This window comes from Acipenser ruthenus, chromosome 6 (genome assembly GCF_902713425.1).
Source record: "Acipenser ruthenus chromosome 6, fAciRut3.2 maternal haplotype, whole genome shotgun sequence".
Taxonomy (NCBI): Eukaryota; Metazoa; Chordata; class Actinopteri; order Acipenseriformes; family Acipenseridae; genus Acipenser; species Acipenser ruthenus.
In genome coordinates this window covers 7,658,184-7,680,410 of record NC_081194.1, presented here as the reverse complement: position 1 = coordinate 7,680,410, position 22,227 = coordinate 7,658,184, and the positions used below count along the sequence as shown (strand labels likewise).

Below are 22,227 nucleotides of genomic sequence, written 5' to 3'. Positions count from 1 at the left end.
TGAGGGAAATTATCTACAAGTTAAACTAATTTGAGTACACACAGGCTGAAACCATTTCACTAATTTTGTGACCTTTCAAACAAATCACTTGCACCTGAGCTGATTTAGAGCTGCAGTAGCAAAGGGGTTGAATACTTCTGCAACTGAGATTAATCTGTTTTTCTCTGTAAATCTTATTTATTTATATTCTAGATGCATGTTTTAACTTTATCAATGTGGAATAGTTTGTGTAGATTCTACATGTAAAGTCTAATTTGAAAGTGTTGTGGCGTACGCTCAGGTGCCAACAAAATGTGAAAACTATGCAGGGGGGTGAATACTTCTGCAAACCACTCTGTGTGTGTGTGTGTGTGTGTGTGTGTGTGTGATTTTTTATTTATATATATATATATATATATATATATATATATATATATATATATATATATATATATATATATATATATATATATATATATATATATATATATTTTATGTTCAAGGAAATATGTTTTTACACGAAGAATTTATTACAAGGTTCTGATGTTGCCTGATATATGAAACCATTGTTTTTGGGATGAATTCTTAATAATGATTCCTTTACTATACGCACCAGGCAGGGGAAACATGGAAGAATGCACACACCGTGTTTTCAATTAACATCCTGCCCCAAGTAGAAAGATTGCTTTTATTTTTATTATGCAAATCGATTCAAGAGAACAAGACAGCAGTCGTTGTATTCTGTGTGCACAACAGTGCTGATCCAATGTCCTGTAGTTCTTCAATTTACATATATAAAAAAAATAAAAAATCCAAAAAATTGCAGCTTTTTGTAGAAACCCAATAACTACTTCTGACTGATGTAGTAATAATTGTGCATCGTGACACAGGAACACAAGCAGCACCAAATGGCTGAATATTAAGGATTTATAGCTGGTACAAATGATTGTCACAATAAGTGATTTTGCTTTAAAACAAAAACAGTCCATATCATTAATGATCATTTAATCTCATTACTCAGCACACAAAGTGCCCATCAGGACATGGTGCATATCATATCTGGCATACCAGTCCCAATTAGGCTGTCATGGGCCATGACTAGATACATATTTTAAAATCAATTAATAAACAAAAGGCATTTCCTTTAGCTCCGGTTTTTGTATAGCAAAATACCCTTAACCCTTTGCGGTCCTATGTCGGACGAAGTCCGACATTACAATTTTCCCTTTCCGGTCCAATGTCGGACCCTGTCCGACATCATCAAAAAGATGTAAAACACAGGTCTCTAGTCGTTTTTTCTCCGGAAAAAGCCGAGAAAACCATTCAATGGCCGAGTGAGACCGATAGGAGCCGAGAGAAGCCGGGAAAAAAAAAAAAAAAAAAAAGGGCGTATCTCATGAATACAGATAGCCCCCGACACCACATAGATAACATGGACATAAACAAACAAGATAGCTGCTTCTGCATCCAGCGCTCAAAGAATATCAGACATTTGCAGAGCTTTTTTTTCAGATGTTATATTAATAAAATAATGACTTGGATCGCATTATTGAGGAATTTGGTGATAAAACGAGTGATCAGATGATTTATCAGTATGCATGACTATGAAGAGATATGTGAAAAATACAGAGAACAAGGGGTGGGGCGGGGCTGGAGATGCAGTACTGAGTGTATTGTTGATATGCAGTGCCTTTTAAACATGTTTTACTGTGAAAAAAATACTTTTTAACAACGCGTCTAAAATAAACTGCGTGTGTGAAAATAAATTGGACCTGACGCGCCTGAGACGCACTGAATAAATGGACCGCTAAGGGTTAAAGTGTGGAAAACAGAGAAAATAAAACTGTGCAGCATTCTGTGATATCAGTATAATTAAAAGATCAATCAGGTCAGTGTGGGCTAATTGACTGTGCTGTGAATTAGCACACATTGCATTTGAAAAGCATTAAAGGATTAATTGAGCCATCCGGTGTCACAGAACATCACACTTCACTAGAACAAAACAACTTTTCTATACAGCGTTCCTATTGTTTTATTCCAAACTTGAATAGATTTTGCAGCTTTTAGACTTACCGTACAAAACATGGTTTCAGGAAATCAGCCTGAAAATGTTTAGTCTGGATGGTGGAAACATTACAACCAATAAACTGTACAAGCAATACTCCCACTGTCAACTTTAAAATCGCGGCTCGCATTTATAGCAAATGCACTATTTGGTGCTGTATGTGCACCGAGAAGCACATCAACTTGCAGTATAAAAGGAATCACTAGCCAATATTTGTCTTAGCTAACCACCAGGGTTGCTATAGTTGCAAAGGTTTCCAGTGATTTTATGGTGTCTGTCTGCCTGTACCAACCAGGCTTGTTTTCGGGGCTCTTAAAATTATTTCACTAAAACTTCTGACAGCTTTAAAATACAAAAACACCACTCAAGCAACACAATCTTAAACTCCAATTACATTGTAAAACAACACAGATAACCTACTGAAATATACAGGAAACACCTAGTTAACAACTAACTTACTTGTAAAAAGCTTGAGGTATGAGGGTTCCACTTTTCCTCTGGTCTTCCATGCCAAGTGTTAAGTATACTTAAACACACCTAAAAACACAGGTGGAAATTTTAACAAAGAGAGGAGTTTAAGAAATGAATACATCAAAAGGGAACAGTGTGAAAAACAAAAACACACAATTGAATCATCTTATTTTTACATAGCAACTTTCTTAGTGGACCACCATCACAAAGCGCATTACAGAGGTAGGCTGTGAACTGTGCATTATATGCAGGGTCACTTACAATAGGACATTGATTTAACACCTCATCTGCAGGATGGAGCACAAGGAGGTTAAGTGACTTGCTCAGGGTCACACTGAGTCAGTGGCAGAGGTGGGATTTGAACTGGTGACCTTCTGGTTACAAGTCCTGGACTTTAACCACTGGACCACACTGCCTACTGAGACACTTCACCCTACTGTTAATTATAGATATTGGAGAAGTTTCCATCCAAATTAGCATTCTGTATCTTATTATCTATAGCCCTCTTAATAGTAATTACTCCATACATCCTCTTCACTGGTTTTTGACAAATTATGAACAGGCTATTTGGAGATCTTGGAGAACTAGGAGCTTACTGACACTCACTTTTACTGTATATACAAAAGACTACGCGGTCTGTTAATTGGGTTGGGTTATGTACATTTTGAAACAAATGGCACAGATGATTTAAAGATCATGCGAGCACCTTGGACTCAGACAGGAAAAGTGCCACAAATAAGTAAAGCATTTGCATCAGTAACCGGGTAGCAGGTGTTACATAATGCACTCAGATCATATTTTCACTTTTACAGTGAATAGCCCCTGATTGGGCAGAGTCAGTGTGCACATATAAAGGCAAACAAATATTTGAACACTGATAATGTTCAAAAACACAATGAAAATCCCACTTACTTTGCCGTCATTATAAAGATTTGGGTTAAATCGCACGCTGTGTCCTCCTGTTGTCTCCAGGTTGACGAGGGGAGGTGAATTAGGATAATCTTGTGGGAAATACACGTCAAATTCAAAGCAGCCATTTGCATAAGGGGTATCTGCAGGACCAGTGATAAGAACCTAATACAATACAAAACAAAGTCATTAATCATCAATGTTTTTAATTGCCACACTTTAAAATTATAAAATTAAACTTTTTTTTTTTTAAAACAATTATTTTTATTAGTTTTCCAATTTTTCTCCCAATTTTGGAATGTCCATCTATTATTCAACCTGGCTCACAGCTGCAACCGCTGAAGTAACTCGGGAGAGACGAAGACGAGTGCCGTCAGCCGTCTGCTTTTTTTCGCTTTGCAAGCCCTGCAAGGGCTGGCGCCTGGCCAGCCACAGGGGTCGCTGGTGTGCGGCGAGCCAAGGACTCCCCAGCCAACCTAATCCCTACTCCGCCCGGCAGCGCTTGGCTAATTGTGTGCTGTCCCCTGGAAACTCCCATCCATGGTCGGCAGTGGCATAGCTTGGATTCGAACCGATGATCTCCAAGCTATAGGGCGTATCCTGCACTCCGGGCGGAGTGCCTTTATCGGATGCCCCACTCGGGAGCGCATACAAAACTACTGTTTATAAGAGAATGGGCTTTCTAATTGCTATGAAAAAATATTCATTACCTCACTAAAAATACTCTTACACTAATTGTAATTGAAATGAAACAGCCTTGCTACAGCAGCTAAGATTTACAATGAGGTGTTGTGGGTACGGAACTGAAGAACTGGATGGAACAGAGTCACTATGAGGTGTAGTCATGTGACCCAAGAAGCAACGCATTTCACTAAAGCAGAAAGAGACAGTAGTTCTTAGTTGAATTACTCCCTTATCTAACAAAAGTGCACCTTTAGCACAGTGGTGCCTGAAGAGTTTTGTGATGGAAGAACAGACAAACCAGGAACATGATGGCCATGAATACAAAAAGTATGAGTGTGATAATGATTTACGGCCAATTATTTAACTTTAATTAAAAGAGACATCAAGATGCACAGGCCCAGCAGGACTACAGAACATTTGAATAATTTCTGACAATATCATTTGCAATGCATTTGTGGTATCTTGTATAAAATAACTAAATGTAATTTCGATCTTTAACTCTTTGGCAGTTCTCTGCACTACACTGAAGTTATCACATTGAGTGGAAAAGCGTATATAAAACTTCTTGCACTATGTGGCAGGACGGAACAACGCTAAAACTGCAGGTTGCTGCCTCTGGGTCTCCTTCCTGCTGGTAAACAGCCTTGGCAGTGATGCAATCCTGTCACATGTGGTGTCAGTGTGGGATAGCGCCCTCTGGAGACTCAGAGGCAGAAAGCTGCAGTTTTAGCACTGACACAAGTAAATCAAGAACAAACAGGGCACCAGGACCAAATTAAGAGTTTAAACAAAAACAAATCCAGACACAAAACACCACTGATCCGGCTGGGATTCACTAAACAGTTCTCCCAAACTCCTCCAACAAGCAAAGGCTTTATACGATGTGGCGGGGACTTGATTGATGATCAATTATTCAACACGACCCATCCACATTCCCCACATGGATTTTGCAGGGATGGAATTAACAACATCCCTGTCAAACTTTAATTCAAACTAATTCAACTTTATCTACACCCAACACTAAAACCACACTATTCATTAATAGTTTCCTCAAAAAGGTCAGAGATGTATTTTGGTATTTTTGACAACGCACTGACATGCGAGCTAGCCAAGCAGTACAGGAAACGGAGGATACCCAATTACCTTCATGATATCCAGCCGCTCCTCATCACATCGCACAAAGACGCTGGAGGAAGAGGAGAGCGGCAGAGAGGTGGACAGTGTCACAGCTTCCTGGGCGAGCCGGCGGGCTCGGGCTGCACTGTTGGCATCGCTGGCATTCTTCACCTGAGACATGTAATGGTAATTCACTTTGAATACCAGCTTGCCATCGTCGTCTTCAGAAACCATTTCAAACGTGTCTGCAACAGAAGAGTAAGAAACAGTCACTTGCAGGGCAGGAAAACTCTTACTATAACTATTAAGGCAAAGTCAAAGGTTCAGACTTACCTGGTCATTCATTAACAGCTGGTTTCACAGATACAGAGAAGCATTAATTGTGGGCTCCCTTAAATAAGGTAACATTAAGTAGGTCAAGGCTTAGTGCTAATCAGGATCTATGAAACCATGATTTAACTGTCAAAAGTTCCAAAACTACTAACAAACCAAGGCACAGTTCTAACTTCCCCTTCTAAATGGTAGCATGGATTATCTGCTGCATAATTGTGGAGTTTCTCAACCAAAATACCTAACATTTAGATTTTTTTAAATTATTGTCTGTCTGTGCAGGCGTTTGAACGGCTGTCACCTAAGTCAACAAAATAATCAACGGCTGCACTAAGCATCATGGAGCTGTACAACATATGGGTAATGTTGAAGTTTTCAGTTGGTTTTCATAATTTTAAATTCATAATCACTAACTGTTCCTCACACTGCGGTTTTATCTGTCTAAGCTAATTAGGTGGACTATTTTTATAGCTCACCGACAAAGATTTTATTTTGTTGGTGTTGCCCACATTGACACTAGTTAAAAGCAATCAGGACTTTGACAGCTGTATTACAAAGGGTGCTTCTGTCTTATTTGTAAGGGAAGTCACTTTATTATTAATTGGTCATTTAGCAGACGTTTTTACCCAAAGCGACTAGGGGTGAACTATGCATCACAACTCCTGTTGCAGAGTCACTTACAATAGGACCTCGGTTTAATGTCTCACCCGAATGACAGAACACAAGGAGGTTAACCCTTTGCGGTCCATTGTCGGACTGGGTCCGACATTGCAATTATTCCTCACAGGTCCTTTGTCGGACTGGGTCCGACATCATTATAGCAACGCAATAAACGGGTGTTTAGTCGTTTTTTCTCCGGAAAAAGCCGAGAAAACCATTCAATTGCCGAGTGGTAGCGACAGGAGCCGAGACAAGTCGGAAAAAAAAAAAAAAAAAAAAAAAAAGGCGTATTTCATGAATAGTCATACATGGTATCAGGTATCAGATAATGGGCGTCCATAATAAACAAGCTGGCTAAGTGCGTCAGCGCACTGAGACTATCATGGACATTTGCAGAGCTTTTTTCAGATGTTATAGTAATAAAATAATGACTTTGATCGCATTATTGAGGAGTTTGGTGATAAAACGAGTGATCTGGAGATGATCGATCGGTATGTACGACTATTATTATTATTATTATTTATTTCTTACACAGCTGAACGCTATAGCAAACAAAAGGCTGGGGAGGGGCTGGAGATGCCTAGTGTGTGCTTTGTTGATATGCAGGGCCATTTAAACCCGTTTGACTGTGAAAAAAAATACTTTTAAACAGCGCGTATAAAATTAACTGCGCGTGTGAAAATTAATTATTCCTGGCGTGCCTGACGCGCGATTAATAAATGGACCGCAAAGGGTTAAGCGACTTGCTCAGGGTCAAACACAGTGAGTCAGTGGCAGAGCTGGGATTGATCTGGGAAGCTCCTGGTAACAAGCCCCTTTTTCTAACCACTGGACCACCAAGCATCCAAGCCTCCAAACTTCAGTTACACTGTTTCTTGGTAAGTCGGTATTATCCTGATCGCAACAGTGCGAGAAATGCTTCCACTCACCAAACTGCAGTTTTCTCATGGCAGCAACGTATTTTTCCTCCAGAGATCTCAACACAGACAACGGCTTAGGTCTTGCAGCAACTCTCTTAGAAGACTCTGTCAGCTTCTTTTCTGTACAAAACAAGATCAGCACCATTAAATCACCTAGAGGTAATGGTTTGTATGATGCTACAGTATCAGATGTCTCATAACCAATGAATATTTTTTCTCGAAAGCTTAAAATCACAGAAAACACTGATTTAAACCTGGAGTTGTGACCACTGCCCACAAGTCCAATTATAATATAGTCTATCAATGCAGGTTGCTTTATATTTGACAGACTCACAACAGTTTATATTGAATGCCAGGAGTCTGCTAATACTGCACCAGGGTTAAATATAGGAACATTAAAAAGTCAATGCCCTGCACACAGAGAAAGACACAGCCCACTTCTCCCTTGGACATTCCTTGTGTTAAGGGTCCCGCTGTAAATAAATGGTGTAATGTAGGGCAGGGGGTCAATGCTTTGTACATAAGCATATCTACCAGTGTTCCTCAAGAACATGGGATCTCAGTATAATAAACTAAAAGGAAAACTGTATTTAAAATATATTTTTATAGGGACACTAAACTAATCAGTTATGACTAGTTAATAAGCCTATTCCTTGATTTATATACATAGCTTTAATGATGTCTTCTATCAAGGTTAAACACAACACAGGTGTTTTGGGGAAGGAAAAAAATGTTTATTAAAAAGTAGACTGGCCTGAAATCACAACACATTCTTAATCAAATTTTTCTAAAAGTGAATTCTCTCACCATTAGAATTATAATATCGGTGCACTTAACTGCACTGTGTGGGTCTATAAATGACACATAATCGACATACATATAGCATGTACCACATGTCATGCATGGAATCTTTAATTTTTTACATATTTTATCTATTTAATATGTATCCTAAATGTCAATATGATATTATTCAGCCTGTCTTGTACATAAAGGATGCAGTAGTAATTAAAGGATTTAATCAAGCCCATTCTGCACTTACTCTATGTGGGATATCGGGAAAAGTCCGAAAGAATGTACCTAACCTAATCGCATTGATTTCCTGATTTAATATTGATTTGAGGCTTTATGTCGAGGCAGTCCTCGACATTTACTTACTTGACTTTTTACTCCTGATGGTCTTGTGTGTCATGATCAGCTACGATGTAGAGGGGCTAATTAATAATGTCTGTAATGCATTACATCGATGGATCATTTAAAATGCGTTTATTTCAGGTTCCTAGTTCTATCAGGTGCATAAAAAATGTAGGAAATGTTATTTTGCATTCAATTCCATAATTGTCGTTCTAAGGATCAATGGGTATGTTGCAGGAACACACTGTTACTTGTATTCTTTGAAAACAAAAAATAAAATGTTTGATAGCTTTTTGGCCAGTCCTCAATGAATTGGCTTGGATCTGTAACTCATTTTCCAGGCAGTTGATGACTTATGATTAATGCCCCTATTAGCTTCTACGGTCATCAAATGAAAAGTGGAAGTTAAAATGACTAACAATATGATTTAAACCTAAAGAATCCTAGGCTAAATGACAATGGTTTTAGATTGAGCCACAAGAGCTTCACTGATATTAGCCAACTCTTATCGCAGACTGCAGGGTGGCACAACTAAAAATCAATGCACAAAAGGATTAAGGCAACTTCTAAAATAAAGGGTTTTACTTGATTCCAGTCAAGAAAACAAAAGCACAGGAATTTATACATTTTTTATGCTAATAGAGTAACAAGAACCAACATTTTAGACAGGGCTGTGTTGTAGCTACCGAATTTCAGAAAACAATATTCCATCATGTTCAACTGTTTGTAGACCTTCTATATGGTGTACAGCTCTGTATTGCCTACTGAAATGACACAGGATTGTCTTTTCTTCCACATAACCGATTAACCAACTAAAGCGTTGATTGCAGATTCATTTTTTTTTACAATTTAAATCGCGTATTAAAAGTGCATTTTAGGTAGAGAGAGAAATGCATGCTGCTATTTAGGGAAGTGCTGATTTGAAGCGTTCTCTCTCTCTCCCCAGAAGAGGTAGGACATTGGTTTTAAGCTTGTATAAAAAGGAGTTAAAGTTGTGTAAAAATCATAATTGTTGTACTGTTTTGTATAAGTATTGCTGATAGTGTGCTACGGATGCATATATCTATTTGGAACTAGAATGTTTATCTACGCTGATTTAAATGATGCCAAATGTGCACATTTTATCCTGATCAACATAATAAACTGTTGATTTAGTTATAAACCTGAGTGTTTTTTGTTTCTGTGTTTGTGCATTGCTATTAATTTTGCTGTTTAGGGGTTACCCCAGAGTGGTTTAACAGTACGCATATAAATGTGCTGCTCTGGCCCTTGGGGCTTGTGTGACTGAGTTATCAGGTCCCTAAATCTGTTTTATTTGGGTAATAGGACAGAAAGGTAACATTTGTTACATTTACTAAAAGAAAAATAATAATAAAAATTCCCATTAGGCTTTTTTATATTATTTTTTTAATATTACAACCGATCCATTTTTTATCGAGTGACAGCCCTAATATATAAATGTATATAAAAATATATATAAATATACATACAATCTTGGATGACACTGTTGACCACAAAATGGCAAAGGAAGTACAATGTTCTGTACCTTGATTCGCCTGCCGCAGGCTTGTAGTGGCGGCATAAACAATCTCTGCAGTCTTCTGGATGTCTGGGACCAGCAGAGTAAGGCCTTCTGGTTCTGGGTCTGATGTATCTGCCTTAACTCCTTTGCTTTTATCTTTCTTGGACCTGTTACAAATCGGTCAGAGAATCATTAAAAAGACACACACACACACACACACACAACCTGAAAAGCGTAGTTGGTAGAATAGATAACTCATAAGTGTATAATTTAGTTACCAAACTAAATCAAATGTTCTAACTGTATCACAGAGAACAAATGGGTAGATTTGTTTTGCACTCCTAAAACTGGACTGGACTTGCATTTCAGTACTGCAGACTGCTAAATTAGTACTGGAAAGATTAAGTATTCAGTGGTCATTTTTGCATGTTTGTTGGCTATTTTTCTTTTACCAGTCTGGTGACACTTGAATCAAAACAACTGTGAATCAAAACAACTGTGAATCAAAAACTACAGTGCTTACAGCTACTCAGACTCAACAGTAGAATCACATGCAAAATAAGAGTGTAAACAGTATAATTCACAAACGAGCAATTAAACTGTGAAGATGAACAAATGGTTGTAAACATAGTTTGACATACTGTTTTAAGGTTGTGGAGTCAAGGGAAATCTTTGACGTAATATTACTTTGAGGGGAACTCCTCCAGTTCACATATGTAAATGGTATCATCTACAAGAACAATGCTGTTCAAACCTGAACATTTTGAAATCTGCTTGGGGGTGGGAATACAGGCACTTAAATCCTTTAGGAGGACATACAAACGAACATTAATCACAAGGTTTAATCATTCATTTTACTGAATGGTTGTCTAGAACTGAGCTACATTTTAGAAGGAGCTCTCATTCTCAATTTCTCTTAATCTTGCAAGCCAGGGGCATTTAGGTATGGTTTGTCACAATGGCGCCCAAAAAAAGCAAAAGCACTCCAGGTAAATATCTTGTTTTACAGACAGAAGGCTTGAGTTTACCCCATCTAAGCTACAAGCAAGACTTGCATCAAGTTCTGCCAGTGGGGGTTGAAGCAGTGCTTGAGTGCAGTAAGTTAACAGTGACACACTTTCAAAGCAGCAAGCCTGAATCCCAGTGGATAAGTACCAGCTCTTATGAAGTCAAGCTTCTAAAAAGATGTTCCTGTCATATGCACAGGGGCATGACACACCAAGCTTACCAAGCAGATTCCTAATGTGTTCCTTTTTAGGAAACAAGGAGATGTCAGCCTATAAAACGCTGTCAAAAAAGACAGCAATGGCTAAAAATCACAGGGGGAAAAGGGACCGGGTCAGTTCTAAAAAAAAAAAAAAAAGGGCACTCTCAATATCACCCCCCCCCCCCCCCCCAAAAAGTACAACATTATAATAAATAACGATACACACCTAAGGCTTAAAATATTTGAAGCCAGCACAGACAGACACACTCATTCTGGATGAATCTGTCAGTGTTGACAAAACTGAGTAATCTGAAATGTTTAGCTGCTGCTTTAAGCTTCTAGCAAGGTTTTACAAAACACATTCTTAAATATATTACCACACACTACACTGCTGGATGCTATCCCAAAGAAAACTACCTGTACCATATGAGAGCCTCGACACCTCAAGGCCCACAAAGGCCGTGAATACGGCCAAATGCAAACTCTACCCCAGGGAATTATATTTATTTTTTTCTATCAGGAGGCTTATTTGAAGCATTATAAATACAAGGTCAAACATTTCAGTGGCATTTTATACACTTGAAGCCCTTTGACAGCTCATGACAGGCAGACCATTTTAAACAGTAATAAATGGTGGGGAATTCCCTTCCTGCCATTCATAGCCACTTTAAAATATGTTGAATCAGGCACTGTGTAAGACTCCTATTGCATAGCAGTTTCCCTCATTCAAGGTTTTAAAATGAGCCTGATTAGACCCAGTGTGTAGGTAACAAGCTCAGATGTGTCTCATTAAAAAAAACACAGTAAAACCAAGAATGGATCAAACTGCTATACTTCCATCCATACGATCCATTTTCAAAGAGACTTGACTGCATTCCAGTTGACCATAGGGAACTAAGCAGCTTAAAGAGTTTATAAATACATTTTCATAATGAAGAATTTACTTCAAAGTGTCTGACTAAACTAATTTTAAATGCTGGTGAAGAAAATGCTGACAGGAGGTTTTGTGGCCCTCTGTACAAGCTATGCAAGTCCTTACAGCAATCAACCTAAGACCATGTTGTATCAACAAATTTTTAATTGTACACAAAAAGATGTAAAGCTGGCTAATCCTAACTGACAAACGCATTAGCTGTATTTTTTTTCATTTATGCTCCCCATTTACAACTCCATATAAACCAAGGAGCACAGAGGTCTAAATATGTAAACAGCAGTGTGGAGTAGTGGTTAGGGTTCTGGACTCTTGACCGGAGGGTCGTGGGTTCAATCCCAGGTGGGGGGACACTGCTGCTGTACCCTTGAGCAAGGTACTTTAACTAGATTGCTCCAGTAAAAACCCAACTGTATAAATGGGTAATTGTATGTAAAAATAATGTGTATAAAAATAATGTAATTGGATATAAAAGTAATGTGATATCTTGTAACAATTGTAAGTCGCCCTGAATAAGGGTGTCTGCTAAATAATAATAATAATAATAATAATAATAATAATAATAATAATAATCATCATCATCCTTGGTAACCTTTGTTCAGGAAAAGCCTTCATATCACTTGATTTGTATACAGTGTCTGTGAAAAATACCACTAAAATGTATCATGGTTTACGACAGAATAAAGGCTGCAAGTGATAATCTGAGTAATGAAACTTTAGAAACGAGAAGAGGCTATGAAGCCCATTAAAGCTAACTTAAAGGAATCTACTGTAATTACAGAGGACAGAATCAAAGTTCCTAAATAGGCTGTCAAGCTTCAATCCTCTGGGCTCTATAGGTAAAGTAGAGTACATACCTCAGTCTGTTGGTGTAGGTGTCGACGCAGATCTTCATCTTTGCAAGCAGAGTGCCCACAGAGGTCTGGCACTCCAAGCGCTCCTCCTCCTCCTCCTCTTCATCGTCTCCAGACAGCGGCAGCAGGAGCGGGACCAGTGAGGTGCAGGACGAGATCGCACGCAGCAGCTCCAGGAGGGCTCTGTACAGGGGAACATGCCTCGCCATGTCCAGCACTGCCCGGGCCAATAAAAACGCTTAGTTACAATCTCCACACTAGGTTAAGAACCACTTAAATTAATATATCTTCAATTGCACCAACTTTATTTTATTTTTTATATGCTCTCTTAATGGTCACTCTCCAATACCCCTTCACTGGCACATCCGACCCGTGAGGGCTCGGTACTGTACGGGTGATTCTCCACTGGCACATCCGACCCGTGAGGGCTCGGTACGGTACAGGTGGTTCTCCACTGGCACATCCGACCCGGTACTGTGCACACCCATACAGACTACAGTAGTAGTAAATCCCTGCATTCCCAGACTCCTCCACACACAAACTCACAGCTCTGGGACATGCGACAGCTCTAAACAATGACAATTCGTCTCCCTTCGTCAATGTCAGCAATGATTTGGACAGATCAATCAGAGAGAGGAAAATGTATTGCTGATCGAAGAAATTTCAGTTTTTTATTTTTCTTAAAAATATTTCCCAACATAAAACCAATGTCACCTTACAATAATTGATTTTGAGTTTCAGTGTTTTAAAATAAAATATCAAACAGAATGAAATTTCAATGTACCATTTGTAATTCAGTAATATGAGAGAATTGGTCAGGGGTCTGAATACTTTTGCAAGGCACTGTATATATATATATATATATATATATATATATATATATATATATATTCCATATTTTAAAAAATAAAGGGGACACCTTTGTTCTCTCTCAAATCTCTTCCATGTGGGAACTCGAAAGCAAATTAATTGGAACATGGAAATAGGATTACTGGCCTTGAACGACATTTTAATTTGCGATTTCCTATGCCCCTATTTGCATATTATACACATTGCGACACATTTGGAAGCAGCTGGCAGCTTTGAAAGACAAGTTTACAGCTTGGGGGGGCCCTGGTTCGACAACTGCAAAAACCGTGAACAAGGCTGGAAAAACATCTTTGCATATAGAGTTTTTATTCTTGTGAATACTTCCGTACACATTGCTTCTCACCTTGTATATCGAATTACTGCAATTACAGCATATTCATACTGTGTATATCAGAATGAACAACAAAAAATATATGAATGCTTATGCCTGATTGAAGTCAACATCAGCTGCTTTTGCTTTGATGACTGAAAACCAACCGTCCCATCCTATGACGTTTTAAATACCCTGGAGAGGGCTCCTTGCTGAATATATTGCCATAATTATGTAGCTTGCATTCTGCTTTACTTGATTTTTCCTCGTTAAAATCTCCCACACCACAAAGGCAATCCGATAGCAGGTTCAGTGTCCCTGTGGGGTGTGCACAGACAACCTTTACACTGACCCTTCTCGCATTTGCAAGCCGTGCAATTCTCACAGTATGCTTTGCTGCAGATGCCTGCTGTGTAACGCACACTAAAGACAAACTGAAGAATCCCCTTCTCTTATTATTATTATTATTATTATTATTATTATTTGTTTATTTAGCAGACTCCTTTATCCAAGGCGACTTACAGAGACTAGGGTGTGTGAACTATGCATCAGCTGCAGAGTCACTTACAATTACATCTCACCCAAAAGACGGAGCACAAGGAGGTTAAGTGACTTGCTCAGGGTCACACAAGTCAGTGGCTGAAGTGGGACCACACAGCCTCCTTTTGTAAAGTTCAGGGTACTACACAATCTGCACTTTACACAACACAGTACACTTTGGAAACATCTCAACTGGCGAACAGTTTATCCCATTTTGACCAGTTAAAACTATGAATAAAAAAAGATAAGGATCTTTCCTCACTATCTTCCATTTAAAACCATTCTTGGGTAAATTAATATGCAGCAGTGGTCACTGGCAAAGGATTTAAAATATCTATGCGGCTATACTGCAGACCTTATTTTTGTATGGCTACTGTATGCAGTTTAAGCAAAATAGCCATGATCCTGGTGAGAAGTTAAGTAGTTCAGCAGGTTAATTTGAACTGGTTCACAAGAGCTACATTGCTTGACGCAAGACAGTCGCTAATGTGCAACAACATTTTCTTTATTCAGAAGCATAGATCTGTGAAGTTGCCCACCGACATTGGTGGCACGCAAATAAAACGCTGTTTACATTTATAGACGTTGCTGCCAATCCTGTAGTGTATCTAGAAAGGCTTATTTCTGGTGGCATGTTATGGGATCACAATGGATGAAAGGGGACCCATATACATAAGCCTACATGCACTAGCGTTGAATCCACCCTGCTGAATCCAACAAACTAATCCATACTTCACTCGACCACTGTCACCTCCCACTTAAGAAGCCATTGAACAGTTAGTTTGTATATGCTTGAAATGCTTATTATCCAGCTTTACTAGTAATGTGGATCCATGGCTTAATTTCCCTGCTTTACATTTAAACTGGAATTCAGGGAAACTCTGTACAACAGTGACATCCCACTGTAATCTGTATTCCAATCACTGGAAGCCCCTCCTTAAGAAACCACGACAGCCCTTCCACTCCTAAAGTGCAGAATAAATTTCAGCAATTACTGCTAAATGACAGTAACATTTATGATTGATGCTGCACCATTTCTACCCGCATCTGCTCCTAATCTATCTAGTACCGGCCCTGACGGCTGGATCTTTTAATGTCACAATGTGAGTTGCATCTGGATTGATGTAGGCAGGTCTTGGAGATCGCTTGCAAGGAGGAGATGCGCCGGACACTCTCAATGTCAAATTTCATGGTCACTCTGGCCATTTAGCATTTATTTAATTACCCATGATTTACTACACAGAGAAAAAAGTATTTTCTGGTGACAAAAACCTCCCAATATACATTCAGGCCATGCACCAGGCTAGAGCAAACAAGGCTATAAACTATGGGAGAATGGTAAGGAATAGTTACATCAGCCTATTACAAAACAGACTGAGGAGTACATGACTGCAATATAGTACGAGAATTAACACAGCTTGGAAAAAGGCAACGACAATTAACCCCTTAACCATTTGCTTCAGTACAGTGGTTATACAAACCAATGCTGCTTGCTGTATTTTATGGATTTACTGGATTATGTTTGTTTAAAATCAAAAATCTTTGCTTTGACTATTCTACGGCTTGAAATAGACTAAATGTTTGCTATTTTTATACTGCTGAAACTACTGCATTTCTCTCAGATGTTGGGAAATGACTAGTGGAGGTACTGTGCAGCTCAAAAGAGAATCAATCTGTTGGCTGCGACAACAAATGAGCCATCAATTCAGCAGCTGGACAGCGTTCCTTTGCTATCCAATCTTGTTCCCCGTTTCCCAAGGCAATAAAAACCAGAGCAGAAAAAAAAAAAGAAACAGAAGCTTGTTGCAGGTGCTTGAGGCACAGCATGCTCGGCTGCTTTGTGAGACGTGAAACATCTTAGGGGAGGGAGGGAGGGAGGGAGAGAGGGGGGGAAGGGGAGAGAGAGGAGGGAGGGAGAGAGAGAGAGAGAGAGAGAGAGAGAGAGAGAGAGAGAGAGAGAGAATTGATAGACTTCTGTTACACGATCATACTGAAGTGGGCTTCTAGGACCGTGATCATGTAAACACAATAAAAACCCCATACTGTGCAGTACAGACTTCAGTGGATAGGGGAGGGAGTGACATCACACAGAAAAAAATACAAAAACTCTCAGGATGTGAACGTCACCGAGAGGGGCATTTAGTGTCTAAAGGGCGGAGACAGTTTACAGCAGCCCGACATAGACAAAAGGTGAAACAATGTCTCAATTTGCCCAAACATCAATATTTTTCAACAAAACTTTCAGGAAGCATTGTCCCTCGGGTCATAGAATAAAGTGTTTTTATACATGTATCTCTAAGAAGAATACATAAATAATAAATACTTAACAAAAAATGTTAATAATATATATATATATATATATATATATATAGTTGGGAAAAGAAAGTGAAGTTTGTATGGTTTCTGAAGTACTTTATAATGTTCCCCAGTGTTCTGAAAAAAGGACACCATTTCGAAGATGCTACTGTAAAAAATAGATTTTTAGTGAATTTTTGTAGGCAAAAAACACCTGGTCCTGGGGGTGCATCCTACTGAGAAATGTTTAATGTCATCCTTAAGCTTTATAATTAGGGCTTCTGATTTTGACTGACTTGCATCTATCATTGATTCGTTCTCCGTTCTTTAAACCCGCCCCAACTACTGAAGGAAAGCACATTCCTACATTTCTATTGGAGACTCCGCTTGCGAGATTTAACGCAAGATTACAAATCAGGATGGAGGCTTGGTAGCAGGATTTCAAGCTGTATTACAGTTAAGATACGGAGGATTTAAAACAGACAAAAACCCCAGAAGAATGTGCCCGTGACCGTAGGGATTTCGTTGTGGATGACAGCAAAGAAAAGAAAGTACTGTCGAGTTACTACTATACATATTTTGACCAAAAAAAAAAAATGCTCAAGCATTTTGAAAAGTAACCGAAAACGAAAGCCCCGAAAAACAATTTACATGAAACTCGAAAATAGCTAATAAAAATAAGCACAGAAAAATACAATTAATAAAACCTGAAAAAACAGAAGCCCTATTTATAATGTCGACAATTAATAAAATGCGATGATTATAAAGAAATTTAAAAACATTTACAAAATATAATCTGAAATCTACAAGATACAGCAACATGTTTAAATCACACTTGTGCCAACTGACTTCACAAATCCCTAAAACAAAACCTGTTGAAAGAACACCCTAACCCTAACCCTAACCTTTCCATGCAAACACCAGGCACAAGCGTACTGGGTACTACAGAGCCGACTCAGATACAATGTTCCTATATTTTATACATTTCTTTATAATCCATAAATTATTGCTTTAAAATCAACCTAATAAGGCGCTAAGGATAAGAATTCTGGCAGAATTGTTTATTTTATTTTTAAACATTCGACTTGTGTAACGTAATCTGATATAGTTCATTCCAACAGCCCTTTCCCACAATGTCACAAATTCAGGGAAATACATTTTTAAACTGAAACTGCAGATATTTCATCCATTTCCTAAAAGGTTTTATTGTTATCCTCATAAATTGAATTATGTAAAGCCCTAACAATTTACAGTAATTTTCCCTACTAAATTAAAACATTATCAGGATTTTATGGACAGGATGCTATTTATGTTGGATTGGCAATAGCAATACAGTGCTGTAGAGATTGCAAGCCTGGCTGAAGGGGGTGTGATCACAGCTCTGTAGTCCGATTTGTCAACAGCAGTAAACAACTCCAGCTCTATAATCTCAAACAACCTACAGTGAAATAAAGGTCACTTCTACATTCTCTGTTCCAGGACAGCAATCAAACACCACAAAGTCATTTGAAAAAGCATTTTAGCCTAATTTTGTAATGCATATGTGGGAGATTAATTTAAAAAGTGAACTTGATATGCACATAAGCACTAAAACCTTAAGCAGATTTTTTTTATTCTTCACGCTAAAAGGATGTGCTGAAAAGGTTTTACAAAAAAAAACACAAAACCAGTTAGTTTCATAAAGTAGTTCAGGTGGGCTTAGGTTGACCAGGATGTCCTCGGCTCACCGTGCACCACCGACCCCTGTAGTCTGTGGGCTTGCCTGCCCAGAGCTGCGCTGTCCTCCGACGCTGCAGCTCTGAGGTGGCTGCACGGTGAGTCTGCAGTGTGAAAAAAAAAAGCGGTCGGCTGACGGCACACACTTCGGAGGACAGCGTGTGTTCATCTTCACCACTCCCGAGTAAGCACGGGGGTGGTAGCGGTGAGCTGAGCCTAAAAATAATTGGATATGCCAAATTGGGAGAAAATACAATAATTAGCGATTATTACATTTTTAAATAAATAAATAAATAAATAAATAAATAAATAAAAATCAAAAAACTCAAAATCGAGTGAAGACGGGTAGGTCTGGGCCAACTTATGAGACAATTTATGTTAGGTGTGTGCTGCACTCTTAGGCACAGGAAACCTTTACCCTCCCCAAGTGACCTTCGCCGATGGCCTTAAAGAATAATTTCTGCCATTTGATCAGGGCTGGATTGTGTATGCCACATACATTCCACTTTATTTAAATTTGCCATGATTCTTGTCAATAGTTGTGCAGTTTGTCATTTGCTAACAATCCCCTGCTGTGGATATAGGGGGGTCTGGTGGGGGCAGATGGAGGTGACCTGTCTGTGCCTGTCCATCCCTCACATTTACATGATTACATACATCTATGAACCGCTTACCCAATTGTGATGGTGTCATGTTATTTTAGTGTGTGTGTGTGTGTGTTTAAGAGACAGACTAATTAATGATCTAATGGCAGTTTTCAAAACAGAAATGCATGTAAATGCACAAACAAGCCAGTTTTATTCAGGAACAACAATAAATGAGAATGTCTACGTAAAGTCAAACTTGCATTAAACTCCCATGACTCACCCTGTACTTCAACTGGCAGTGCTTTTTGCTGAGTGAACCACTGGAGACCTATTCCTGACACATCTGAACAAATCAACCCTATACATATTTCACAAACTTTTTCTTTCCCCCAGATTGCTACATTTTTGTCAGAAAGTGCCCTAAAATGAATGGGTGGTTAATCTAAAATCAGAGCGCTTTAGGGCCGGGAAACCACAGCAAGTTTTATGATCATATAACTGCAGAGCAGCAGATCTAATCCGGGTGGAAAAAGTTCCACTTTTGCAATGCTTGTTAAAGTAGGATGGTCTGTAATATACATGCAAATCTAGGATTGGTGGACTATGCTTTATTTTCATCACTCAAATAATAAAAAAAAAAAAAAAAAAAATATCATATTACAGCAAGAAGTCTTGTCACAACATCTGCACATCCTACTCTTGAATTATTCTTGCTCTTAAATATGCTTTCCATTGCACTGAAGTACAAAATACAAATGCTCAAATGTCAGCCATAATGAAGGGAACGACCTCTAATCAGCTGGATTTGCTGGACTCTGGGGACGCAGCAAAAATCAATCCCCAATGTAATCGACACTAGACTCCGAAAAGGAAGCGCTGTCATTCAGCTAATAAAAAGCCAAAACAGAGAAAAAGGAATTCCCAAGGGCCAGCAGACAGTGACTGTCTCGTTGTCTGAATCTTTGTCTAAATGATAAATCCAAATTTTGAACCAGGTATTTTATGTCCTTTAGGCCATTTTTATTTATTCTACCGTAACATATATTCATAACTTTTCTGCCACATTTCTAGCTAGGTGTATGCTTCTATAAAAGGCGTAGGCTATACTTGCATATTAAAATCAAGTGTACAAGGAGTCAGTCTCCCTACTATACATTCTCTACCCTGTCTCTGATTCTACCCACTAGTGTCCTCTAGATATAACTATTATATTACAAGTGCTTTGCTCTTGTTTTTTAAGGGCAATACAAAAGCTAACTGCAATGAATATATCAGTCACAACAATATCAGGCATAATTTATAGTACCAGACATCGCAAGTCTGATAAGCTCAGATGATTGACAGGTTTGCCATTAATGAGTTATCACTTCTGAGATAAACCCCATAGCTCACACTGGGCCATTTTTCAGTTTATATATTTAGATAAGCTCAAATTATCAAAGATGCCAACAAATGTACAGCATCCATAATTGCTTGATTACGCAATTTCATTTTGATTTATTAAAAATGTCTTAATGATGCATTGGCAAACCTTCAAGCATCACAGCCGGGGAGCTGAAACACTCAAATTAGAAGCGTGATACTTTCTCAAAACCTAGCCAGAGGAGAAGCATGTATTATAATTGCAGGGGCAGAAAATTCCCCAAATATTAACATGCACGGTTGGGCATGTAGCTCTAAATTTTACATGCCCAACACAAAAACACTTTCTGCTGCTGGTGATTCCACACCGATAGAGGACTTCTGGACTGCATGTCCTGCTGTATTGTCAAGTGTGTCTAGTCTCAAATAAGCATACATCCAGTGCTTAATTTGTGCCAGGGCTTGCTGGAGCGCAGCCCCAGAAGCCCTGGGCATGCAGAGTCATATTCACGGTACCTCTAGTTAAAAATCTAATAAAATGTTTTCTTTTTAACCACTTCAACACCATGACGTATGCACGCACGTCAAATGAAAACCCACTTACAGTACCATGCCGTACCTGCGTACGTCAAGTTTCCCATTCTATTCTATGATCGGTTTCTCAGTCTAGCGTTTCAGGTTTCTTCTCTAAAGCAGTGCTAGTACTGTGGAATGTGCAATGAAAGTTGGGAGAGGGTCAGGTGACATTTTTATCCAATTGCGTGTCATGTAGCAGTTCCAGTCTGTAGCTGTGGGCATTTAGAAGGCTGAGATATATTGCAGGAAGCCATTCAGCTTTTACGTGTGTGTATGTATGTATGTATGTATGTATGTATGTATGTATGTGTATATACAGACATGCTCAAATTTGTTGGTACCCCTCCACAAAAAACGAAGAATGCACAATTTTCTCTGAAATAACTTGAAAAACTGACAAAAGTAATTGGCATCCACCATTGTTTATTCCATATTTAATAGAAATCAGACTTTGCTTTTGATTTTTTATTCAACATAATATTGTAAATAAGAAAACAAATGAAAATGGCATGGACAAAAATGATTGGACCACTAACCTAATATTTTGTTGCACAACCTTTAGAGGCAATCACTGCAATCAAACGTTTTCTGTAGCTCTCAATGAGACTTCTGCACCTGTTAACAGGTAGTTTGTCCCACTCTTCCTGAGCAAACTGCTCCAGCTGTCTCAGGTTTGATGGGTGCCTTCTCCAGACTGCAAGTTTCAGCTCTTTCCATAGATGTTCGATAGGATTCAGATCAGGACTCATAGAAGGCCACTTCAGAATAGTCCAATGTTTTGTTCTTATCCATTCTTGGGTGCTTTTAGCTGTGTGTTTTGGGTCATTATCCTGTTGGAGGACCCATGACCTGCAACTGAGACAGAGCTTTCTGACACTGGGCAGTACGTTTCGCTCCAGAATGCCTTGATAGTCTTGAGATTTCATTGTGCCCTGCACAGATTCAAGGCACCCTGTGCCAGGCGCAGCAAAGCAGCCCCAAAACATAACCGAGCCTCCTCCATGTTTCACTGTAGGTATGGTGTTCTTTTCTTTGAAAGCTTAATTTTTTCGTCTGTGAACATAGAGCTGATGTGACTTGCCAAAAAACTCCAGTTTTGACTCATCTGTCCAAAGAACATTCTCCCAGAAGGATTGTGGCTTGTCAATATGCATTTTAGCATATTGTCTGGCTTTTTTATGTTTTTCTGTCA

The 22,227-nt window shown here is 38.8% G+C and overlaps 1 protein-coding gene across 10 annotated transcripts in view; it reads right to left on the bottom strand.

The window, feature by feature from the left end:
• LOC117411422 (baculoviral IAP repeat-containing protein 6-like) overlaps positions 1 to 22,227 on the bottom strand; it is a 129,406-nt gene that overhangs the window by 19,458 nt on the left and 87,721 nt on the right. For all 10 annotated transcript variants that reach the window (XM_059024884.1, XM_059024879.1, XM_059024882.1 and 7 more), the window contains exons 67-72: positions 12,783 to 12,996; positions 9,812 to 9,954; positions 7,144 to 7,254; positions 5,252 to 5,469; positions 3,428 to 3,589; positions 2,504 to 2,581 (exon numbers count right to left, since the gene is read on the bottom strand). In XM_059024884.1, the coding sequence (XP_058880867.1) occupies positions 2,504 to 2,581; positions 3,428 to 3,589; positions 5,252 to 5,469; positions 7,144 to 7,254; positions 9,812 to 9,954; positions 12,783 to 12,996 (926 nt within the window). The remainder of the gene's footprint in view (positions 1 to 2,503; positions 2,582 to 3,427; positions 3,590 to 5,251; positions 5,470 to 7,143; positions 7,255 to 9,811; positions 9,955 to 12,782; positions 12,997 to 22,227) is intronic.